Source organism: Notothenia rossii, assembly GCF_949606895.1.
Source record: "Notothenia rossii genome assembly, chromosome: 9".
NCBI classification, from domain to species: Eukaryota; Metazoa; Chordata; class Actinopteri; order Perciformes; family Nototheniidae; genus Notothenia; species Notothenia rossii.
The window spans coordinates 55,580,998-55,591,987 of record NC_136907.1 but is presented as its reverse complement, the minus strand read 5'-3'; the positions used below and the strand labels follow the sequence as shown (position 1 = coordinate 55,591,987).

Below are 10,990 nucleotides of genomic sequence, written 5' to 3'. Positions count from 1 at the left end.
TGTGGATTTGAGGTTCCTCAGTCATCTGCTCAGCAAACAGAACGGGGACTTTGAGTCGGAGACCATCAAAGAACTATGAAAATTCATGAGAGACAAAATTCGTACCACCCTGTGCCATCCCTGCAGACACCCAGCGGAACAATACAACAACAACAATAACGTAAATTGCCATTATCAGGATAATAGTGTTTTGAAATCATGAAATCGTGATATAGAAGTGAGAAATAGAGCAATGTTATTAAAATGCAGGAATTATGGATGAAAGAGCAGAGTCACAATGTTGTTATTTTTAGTTATTCTTTATGCAGGGGAACCTTTTGATTAATGATAACTTTTTTATATCTGATGAAAGCGTTACTTTTTAAAGCAAATTCATTACACTGTTAAAGAATAAACCATCAGACACAGATCTACATCTTTGTTGATTCTTGATTGAGACTGGAGGATGTTCTTCTGGAAGTAACATTTCTGAAAGAAGCAGGACAGATATAGATGCATGACTATGAGTTATCCGCGGTAAAATTAGGAAACGTAACAGATATCAACTTGTCTAATACCGATGGAACATATTACCTATTGTTCTCGACCTCATCGGCTGACTCAGGAAGTTCTTTATTCCTGGTCTCAGGGAGCAGGAAGCCGAGCGCTCCAGCGACCAGCGTAAAGCTGCTAAAGACAGCAGGGGGTATGGACCAGTGGAACACGACCAACATGTTGAGCAGTGGAGCCATCACCCCTCCTGCTCTTGCTGACATGGCTCCTAAAGCTGTTGCTGTTTGTCTGAAAGAGGGATGGGAGTTATAACAGTAATATACTTCCCAATCAAATAAACAGATCACTTGATTTCCATCAGGTTCACAAGGTCATTTACTTTATATGTACCGGGTTCTGTATCACGGTCTTGGAAGTTTCAAAAAAACAAAAGGCTAAATATAAACTTTGAACACCTACCTAACAGATGTTGGAAACAACTCCTGCAAATAAACGGAACATACAGCACCAGCCCAGATCAGAAAGAAACGAGATGCGACAGCTAAAGATGTAACAGCAATGGCATATCCTGCAAACATAAACAAAAAACTGTTAAACAAATATAAAAAGGATATTTGTACCCAATTCCTACCAAACCAGTTACCATTTAGGCTCTGTGCTTGTGCTTTTATGGCTCCGAACTGGTTAGCCTTTTGGCCCCAGTTGTGTTTCCACCGCCCAGAGCCCGACAGGCGCTGCGTCATGACATCGACGTTTATGCCGCTGATTTTGTTGGCAAAACCGCTTCGAACTACAACAATGGTGGACTGCGTCGGTTCGATGCTCGTGTTGCTTTTAATCATCTGAAGCCAGATTAGATTCAATTAGAGTGCAGTGGTTTATTTTTTAACAATGTGGTTCAGTGGAATTTACTGACCGCTGCAGTGATACACTGCTCGTCCACCGGCGTTTAATCTGCCGTTTACTCACGGCCTGCTTGAAAGTATACTGTCACACGAGCAACTTCCACAGAGGCATATCCCCCATCCCCATAAGTGAATGTGAATTGTCACTGTTTAGAATCATTATGGCGTCATAAAGGTTCTCTGGTATTAGATGGGTGATATTAGCATAGCAAGCAAAGCTAATCTGACGATCTTGTTGCTATCACAAGCCGTTTCTACAGGCATTTTTCACCAGGGTATTTTTCATTATGATTTTATTTGTGATAGTCTGACATGGCAACCTGTTAAGCCTGATAGCTGCTACAAGAAAAATAACAAGAAAACGTCTGCCTGCTCTTCCTAATGGAAAATAACATTGAACGTGTTACTCGCCATGAACTGTTATTGCCCAGGTTAATCTCGCCCCTGGCTGAGGTATTCGGTTCTCGGTTCTTGACAGGCAGTCGAGTGGAGCCAGCTAAGAAACGTTTTTTCGGGGCCAAGAGCCAGCCCCGCTGCGGTGTAAATAGGAAGAACCAGTTTTTAATTGGGCACTAGCTCCAAACTGGCCTGGGAATGGCTTTGGTGGGAAAGGGGTTGTGATACTGTCATATGGCTATATAAACCAAATGGTTTACCTTGAGGAACAGCCAGGATAAACATGCTGGATAGTCCTCCTGTCAAAAGTGTTGATATGAGTGAAATTCTTCGCCCAAAAACCTCCATTAGCCACATGGAGAGTATATTAGCTGCCACTTCAAAAGCACCAAACATGAGCTGTGTCAAGAAGACGTTGAAGCCAATGTTTCCCATGTTCAAGTACAGGGAGTAGATGGTTAGGTTCAATGAAAAACTTGAAAATAATAAGAAGAAAAAAAAGAAGATGACATGCATTATTAAACATTCATAAAACATACATACATTTTTAAACAGGTGTTTGCTTATTCAAGATTTGAAATTGGTAATTTCTCATTGCCTTCATTGCCAATGAATTGATGGCAGATTTCTTTAGGTCGATGCAAAAAGGAAGAATTGCAATGTGTCCAATTACATTTTTCCATTGGATTTTTTTTACATGGCAGAAAATAAGATCTGTGGTAAGCAAATGTCCATATTACTTACATGTTTTGTTCAGCAAGATAATCTCCAAATATCAACACCACTTTTATGCTTTTTGAAGCGTAATAAATCAATCGCTAGAAGTAAAAAGTTAACTTTATAAACAAACTACATCACAGTCGAAAGTCTGTGTGACACCACCGCTAAGCTAAAGGCGGACTCCTGCTGGGCGTAGTCTCTTTAGTCACTTGTAAGCAATGCCCATTACAGAACCTTTTGATATACATGAGTGAGAAATGTGCCATTGCCATCTTATGTTGAAGAACAAAAGTTAATCTCTCTTAAAGGTGGGGTAGGTAATTTTGGAGAAACCAGCTCGAGTGTGCTAGAATTTGAAAATACACAACCGCAAAAAATCTGCCACTTCCTTACAGAGCCCCTCCTCCAACACAAACGAACGCGCACATGATCAATGAGGGCACGAGATAAGTTTGTGCACAGATGGAAGGCTGACAGGCAGGTAGGCCATCCAGTTACTTTAGCCGGGCCGGCTAAAATGATTGATCATGCTTTTTACAGTACTACTGCTTCCACAGATGAAATTTTTTTATGGATTTTTTGTCAAAGCACTTCAGATATTCATTGCTATCGGGATGTTAAGAGCATTCCATGGAATATAAAAAAAAGTGTGTCTCGAGCCGGTTTCTCAAACTTACCTACCCCACCTTTAAGCTTGTGTAAACCTCAGATCCTTTTTCAGGCATCTAGAACACGTTCAAAAAACATTGACATACGTCAATGGAAAGAAACTGGTAAAACACTATCTCATTTCTGGGTTTTAGGACTCATTCCTGCACCACTCTATTTATATTTTAACATTATCAATACATGCTAAACATTTCTTCTACTATGAAATGAATATAAATAAAAGGTTACAGCCTGATACAAGTGTTCAGTATTATTAAAGAACATACATTACATACATACATTTGAATATCTAGTAATTAGTCCACCTCAGATTATATTTACTACTTAGTAAATAAATAAAAGATTAAATTAAACTTGATCTTACCATCCCCATGCTATAATGAAGAAATATCTGGTCAGTTGAGGTGATCGGAAAATAGTTTTGATGCTTCCTTTGTTTTCCGGCTCTTTTATTGCAATCTGTGGCAGAAATATTATTTATGCAACTGTGTTACCTACACACAAGCTGTATACATTTAAATATCAGCTAATTTGACTGAAAACAGGTCTGCTAAAAGCTTTACCACAAATTAGCAATAGGTATTTCGGTATTATCCGTTTGTTATAAGAAAAAGATTATGACTTTCAAAGACAAATTTGTAATAATAATAATAATAAAAAATAGAAACAACATTTCATTTACTGGCAAAATAAACAATGGATTATCAAAAGACCACCAGCCCGTTGTATGTCTATGTGTGAAAATATTTTTGTCATTGCATTATTGTCACAAACATGCAAGTTGCAGTAACACAACTTTATATATGTGAAACTTAAAATGAAGGTTGACTTTGATGACTTGCATTCATGGATTCAGTGTGTAGAAATGTTTTCTTTTACAACACAGGTACAGCACTTAATGGATCTTCTGGTACTTTTCCACTGCACTCAGTTATATATATATATATATATATATATATATATATATATATATATATATATATATATATAAACGTCATTTAAGGGTCATGTCTTATGAGGCCCCTGGTACTTGTTCAAAGAGTCGATGCATTAAGGCGCAATTGAAGACAGCTAGTGGTGTATGAGATGTTCACTGAATTTGACATGAATATTATTGCATTAGAATTGCAACCTCTATTTTTTATTATACCTTTTCCAACAGAGAGTCTGAAACAGTGCGTTTGTTGATGGCTGCTGCCTTGATAATCAGCTGTTGAGCCTCCTCTGTCCTTCCTCTGCTTAACAACCACCTAGCTGACTCTGGTATAAACCTCAAAGAAACAAGGAAAATGCCAGCTCAAATAGTGTACATTGTATACAAATAAAACAATGAAAGGTTATACAAATGCTCACCATATGTAGATAACAACTACTGCAAACTGAGCTGCTGTGATAAGTTGAGCCAGTCTCCAGTGACGTATGGCGTAGATTACACCAGCCAGGACGCACTGTCCCATTGCAGCAAAAAGCTGAGCTACACATGCTCCCCATGATCTTTTTGATGCCCCAATCCACTCAGTTGCTGCAAAATAGAAACAATTGTTGTATATTGCAGCAGTCAAATATTTGGAGTGTTTTGAATACTTAGAACTTTAACTATATACCCATAAGGCGCGTTCACACCAAGTACTTTTCCCATAAAGGTTCATGAGAACTTAGTTCATGAGAACTCTTTTAGTTCTCATGAACTAAAGCAGATCGCGTTCACACCGAAATTAGTTCCTGGGGGTGGATTAGGCAAATGAAGCCGCTGACGTCACTTCTTCTTCTTCTGCTTTGGGTTTACTGGCAGGCCGCAAACAACTTCACGGTGTATAATGCCGCCCAAAATCCCGCCCAAAATCCCCGGCCGGAAGTCCCTGGAGTTGGGGACTGGCTTCAGTAGAAGCTGCTGGGACTCCCAGCAGCTTCTACTGAAGCCTTCCGAGTAAATCGCCAGAACACCGACACCTCCTCATCTCCACCGCTCCCATGTTTTCTTTTGTGTTGCCATAAGTTAGTCTGCGTTTCTGCGCTGAGCTAATGCTAATGTAATAATGCAACACGAGGATAATAAAATGGCGGCTTCACAAAACTCTTTGGGAGTTTTACGGGGCGTGGTTTGCATTCCGCCCAGCCAATCAGACATAGAAACCTTTTTCTCTCACAAAAGTCCCTGCTCTCTAGCGTGGACGGAAAAGGGGGTAAAAAGGTTCTCATGAACTAATTTAGTTCCTGGGGCTTTTTGGTGTGAACGCAAATATATTGTAGTTCTGGTGAACTGGTGTGAACGCGGCTATAGTTCCTGTTACTGTTGCTAAAATCAGTATGATTTGGCTGAAAACACTACATAGCCTATAATTAAAATGGGAACCCTTTAAATATGCAGTTGATGGCTAAGTTAATTTGAAGCTGAGTAAACAACTGAGCGAAAAGCTACACTTTATCCTGTAGGTTAAAAGTCAGCTTCCATAATCTTTCGTTCGGAAAAAAAGTGACAGTATTTTCCTCGTGTGTTGCAGTGTTGGTTACAAATAACTCCTTTTATACATACAATTTCACCCCCAAAACCCCAAGGTAATCTACATTGTCAATGGTGTCCTCACTGGCTTTGTTTGCTAATGCTTTGTTCATGCTTTAAGTGGTGGGCTGCTTAGCCGGACATGCTAACGCTAACTTTTGTTAGCACTTTTGTGTTTGAAGGTAGGGTTATGTTATATTTTGGTAATATACCTAAGATTTATAAACAGTTAGGGTTTCGTCCTTATTCTAAATATGTATGAACTCAGTATACATACACAGTACAACACAGTTGATTCGATATCCTCCACTTCCTGCTCCAACAAAGAACTGGCACACTAAATACAAGTAAACATTGGGGCAAAGTGCTGCTGCTCCAATAAATATGAACAACAGAACTGCTGAAATTTGAGTTGATCGTTTGCGACCAAACCTGCAAGAGAAAAAGATGAAGAAAATTCAACTTTATGGATAGACAGTAGACCCTGTTACTGAACAGTGAATAATTGCCATTTCATCAATGCATAAAAGGACTTAGCATTAAGATGATCACAGTTTGATAATTATTCTTCATATCATAGACCATAAACTCATTTTTTTTAACTGTATGAAATACTCACGATTCAGCAAAAGGTCCAAATATGAGGGAACCAAAAATAACGCCAACCATGAACATTGCTTGTATCAATTCCATCAAGTTAGCTCTGTCACAAACTAGATCAAACTGTTAAAAATAAACACATAAATGTTTCGATTAAATAAATCATGAAGTTAATTTGCTAATTTAATATCATAATTCTGCTTGAATACACTATTATAAGCTACTTACATCAGTAACTATGGTGGCTTCGTACAGCATGTTAGAGTACACCCATCCATTCTGGCACCCTCTGGTCTCATTGAGTCTGTACTCCCTGATGGAACCAATAGACCAGTTCACAGGGACAAACATCTGACACTTGCTGAAGGTCCCGTCATCCTCTCGGGGCAGAGTCAGGTTGAGCTGCTCATCTGTGGTCAGGTTAGAGTCTGCCCGAAGGATCCAGTCCGTGTTACAGTGTCTATCTGGATCCGACTCAATAAATACAAAGCTTGCCATGACAAAAGACTGCAGGAAATTTGGAAGGCAAAGTGCAATCAAAGTGATCTGCTGGAATAAACCAAATTCTCCAATGTTCTTCAGGATCTCTCCGAAATCTGCCATGTTGATGACTGTTAGGTAGTTCTCAGGGTGTGACTGCAGGGGAGCTCCTCTTAATAAGAGATGAGTGTCTTTGTGTTGGTTCAAAAGTACTGCACCACAAGTTTGTAAAAACATCCATTAATGTTTAACTGGCCATATAATATTTAAGACCGCGGCAAGGCAAGGCAAGTCAAAGCAAGGCAAGGCAAGTTTATTTATATAGCACCTTTCAACACAAGGCAATTCAAAGTGCTTTACAAAAATGAAAGATATTAAGAAAATGGCATTTAAAATCAGTCATTAAAAAGCAAAGATAATAAAATAAACATTAAAAGCAAAAATAGATGAATTAAAGTTACAGTGCAGTGTAAGATGTGAATATTTCAATTAAGCAGCGGCAAAACGAAAAGTCTTCAGCCTTGATTTAAAAGTAGTAAGAGTTGCAGCGGACCTGCAGGTTTTTGGGAGTTTGTTCCAGATATTTGGAGCATAATAACTGAACGCTGCTTCTCCATGTTTAGTTCTGACTCTGGGGACAGAAAGCTGACCAGTCCCTGAAGACCTGAGAGATCTGGATGGTTCATAATTTAGCAGGAGGTCAGAAAAGTATTTTGGGCCTAAACCATTCAATGTTTTATAAACCAGCTGCAGTATTTTGAAATCAATTATTTGACACACAGGAAGCCAGTGTAAAGACTTCAGAACAGGAGTGATGTGATCCACTTTCTTAGTGTTAGTGAGTACTCGAGCAGCGGCGTTCTGAATCAGCTGCAGCTTTCTAATGGATTTTTTAGTGAGACCTGTGAAGACACCATTGCAGTAGTCGAGTCTACTGAAGATAAAAGCATGGACAAGTTTTTCCAAATCCTGTTGTGACATTAGTCTTTTAATCCTAGACATCTTCTTTAGGTGATAGTAGGCTGATTTAGTAACTGTTTTAATGTGACTGTTGAAACTCAGGTCAGAGTCCATGACTACACCTAGATTTCTGGCTCCATCTGTTGTTTTGAACATTGCAGACTGAAGCTCAGCTCTAACTTTTATACATTCTGCCTTGGCTCCAAAAACCATTACCTCAGTTTTATCTTTGTTTAATTGGAGAAAGTTCTGACACATCCAGTCATTGATTTGTTCAGTGCACTTACTCAGTGTTTGAATTGGAGCATACCCAGCTAAGGGGGGAACGTTCTCACAACTTTTGCTAACGTTACCTATTGTTTCTAACAAGGTTTTAAATAAATGTTTTAATCTGATGTTCAAATAACCTTTTTAGGATGTTTATTTGTTCAAATAATGTTCCTGTAAGGTTTAAGGTTAACTAAGACATAACGTTTTAACTGCAACATTCAGAGGATGTTTTGAGGATGTTATTAAGGCCTGAGATGACAGAAGGTTTTTTATAAAACGTTCCTTTAATGTGATATGTTAACAAAGGTGGAACGTTTTGCCTGCAACATTCTAAGGACGTGTTTTGGACGTTGTTGGGTAACACATTAAAGATGTTCTTTATAAAACGTTCCCTCAATGTTACATGATAACAAATGAAGAACACTTTCAAAGTAACATTCTGAAAATGTTTTCAGGATGTTATTGAGGCTTGAGATGAGAGAAAGGGTTGTATAAAACGTTCCCTCATTGTTACATGATAACAAATGAAGAACATTCTCCAAGAAACATTCTGAAAAAATTTTCAGGATGTTATTGAGGCCTGAGATGACAGAAAGTGTTTTATAAAATGTTCCTTTAATGTGATATGTTAACAAAGGTGGAACGTTTTGCCTGCAACATTCTAAGGACGTGTTTTGGACGTTGTTGGGTAACACATTAAAGATGTTCTTTATAAAACGTTCCCTCAATGTTACATGATAACAAATGAAGAACATTTTCAAAGCAACATTCTGAAAATGTTTTCAGGATGTTATTGAGGCCTGAGATGAGAGAAAGGGTTGTATAAAACGTTCCCTCAATGTTACATGATAACAAATGAAGAACATTCTCCAAGAAACATTCTGAAAATGTTTTCAGGATGTTATTGAGGACTGAGGTGACAGAAAGTGTTTTATAAAATGTTCCTTTAATGTGATACGTTAACAAAGGTGGAACGTTTTGCCTGCAACATTCTAAGGATGTGTTTTGGGCGTTGTTGGGTAACACATTAAAGATGTTCTTTATAAAACGTTCCCTCAATGTAACATGATAATAATTGAAGAACATTCTCCAAGAAACATTCTGAAAATGTTTTCAGGATGTTATTCTTTTTTTATAAAACGTTGCTGTTAAGGCAAATATTAACACGGTCATGGTCAACGTCAGATTTATTTCTATAGCGCTTTAAAAAACAAACTTGTTGCATTTGTTTGAAAAGGATGTTTTAAAAAAAATCTGATGTCACCATATTTTCCTTTTGAAAAAAACAAACAAGCACTTAATTCATGATAAGCTGTAAGCAGATATTGCATGTTTGCGGTGGCATGTGTGAGTTCCCAGCTAGAAATGTTTTTTACCATTCGTTGTTCTAGGAATGTTTTCAGCGGGACGTTTTATTTTGGTTCCCAGAATTTTCTTCTGCAAGGTAGGATAACGTTCTTTAAAAACATTCTTGAAATGTTTGGTGATAACCTTCCTAAGATGTTTTTGATAACCTTCTTAAGATGTTTTTGATAACATTATTAGAACATTATGCCCTACAGTTCTTAAAACATTTTCAGCGGGGCGTTTTATTTTGGTTCCCAGAATGTTCTTCTGAAAGGTAGGATAACGTTCTTTAAAAACATTCTGGAAATGTTTGGTGATAACCTTCTTAAGATGTTTTTGATAACCTTCTTAAGATGTGGTTGATAACATTGTTAGAACATTATGCCCTACTATTCTTAAAACGTTTTCAGCGGGAAGTTTTATTTTGGTTCCCAGAATGTTCTTCTGAAAGGTAGGATAACGTTCTTTAAAAACATTCTGGAAATGTTTGGTGATAACCTTCTTAAGATGTTTTTGATAACCTTCTTAAGATGTTTTTGATAACATTATTAGAACATTATGCCCTACTGTTCTTAAAACGTTTTCAGCGGGATGTTTTATTTTGGTTCCCAGAATGTTCTTCTGAAAGGTAGGATAACGTTCTCTAAAAACATTCTTACCATTTTTGGTGATAACTTTCTTAAGATGTATGAGCGCATACATCTTAATAATAAGTGCCGTTCAAATTCTCTACATGATAGGAAAGGAGGTTTCAAACTTCCTTTATAACCTCCTTTAGCTTAGGAACCACTGAACCTCCCTTACCGAAAGGAGAGGAGAAAATGCTGCCCCACAATGCCTTGCAGCCGCAGAATTTGCCATCACACAACAGTCGGCCGTTCACGGAAACAACCGATTATGACGGAGAAATTATATCATGAAACTTACGGTGCTTATTAAGCATTTTAAAACATATGTGGTAAGTTGCCAAAGTGCTTTGTTTTGAACGTTCATCAGTATTATAATCCAAAAGAGAAATATGAACGTTGAAATGATTAAATAAAGTCAACATGTCACAGAGCTGTGTGGGGTTTGTTCAACTTTTAAAATATGTTTGAATGGTGATATACGCAGTGATAGATGTTAAGGACTAACGTTTATAATAAATACATCCCAGCTAGCGGGGAACGTTCTCACAACTTTGGCTAACGTTACCTATTGGTTCTAACAAGGTTTTAAAGAAACGTTTTAATCTGATGTTTAAAGAACCTTTTTAGGATGTTTATTTGTTCAAATAATGTTCCTATAAGGTTTAAGTTTAACTAAAACATAACGTTTTAACTGCAACATTCAGAGGATGTTTTGAGGATGTTATTGAGGCCTTTCATGTGATATGTTAACAAAGGTGGAATGTTTTGCCTGCAACATTCTAAGGACGTGTTTTGGACGTTGTTGGGTAACACATTAAAGATGTTCTATATAAAACGTTCCCTCAATGTTACATGATAACAAATAAAGAACATTCTCCAAGCAACATTCTGAAAATGTTTTCAGGATGTTATTGAGGCCTGAGATGACAGAAAGTGTTTTATAAAATGTTCCTTTAATATGATAAGTGAACAAAGGTGGAATGTTTTGCCTCCAACATTCTAAGGATGTGTTTTGGACGTTG

At 37.7% G+C, this 10,990-nt stretch overlaps 1 protein-coding gene across 1 annotated transcript; it reads right to left on the bottom strand.

Moving 5' to 3' along the window:
* Nucleotides 1–210: 210 nt before the first annotated feature.
* On the bottom strand, nt 211–6,978 carry LOC307018763 (solute carrier family 22 member 13-like). The gene is made up of 10 exons (XM_079649170.1): nt 6,511–6,978; nt 6,302–6,405; nt 5,960–6,114; nt 4,536–4,704; nt 4,333–4,453; nt 3,547–3,641; nt 2,054–2,268; nt 952–1,060; nt 574–780; nt 211–468 (listed from the first exon to the last, which is right to left on the bottom strand). The coding sequence occupies exons 1-10, from the start codon at nt 6,883–6,885 to the stop codon at nt 411–413; spliced, it is 1,608 nt and encodes a 535-aa protein (XP_079505296.1). The 5' UTR covers nt 6,886–6,978; the 3' UTR covers nt 211–410.
* Between the last annotated feature and the right edge of the window lie 4,012 nt (nt 6,979–10,990).

What these genes read in the sequence shown, in the direction of transcription:
- LOC307018763 (XM_079649170.1), bottom strand. Translation starts at nt 6,885, where the DNA reads ATGGCAGATTTCGGAGAGATCCTGAAGAACATTGGAGAATTTGGTTTA. An exon ending in AATCAACTGTGTTGTACTGT is followed by an intron (nt 4,705 to 5,959) that starts GTATGTATACTG and finishes TCTATTTTGCAG; the next exon opens with CAACTGAGTGGATTGGGGCA. An exon ending in GTAGTTGTTATCTACATATG is followed by an intron (nt 4,454 to 4,535) that starts GTGAGCATTTGT and finishes TGTTTCTTTGAG; the next exon opens with GTTTATACCAGAGTCAGCTA.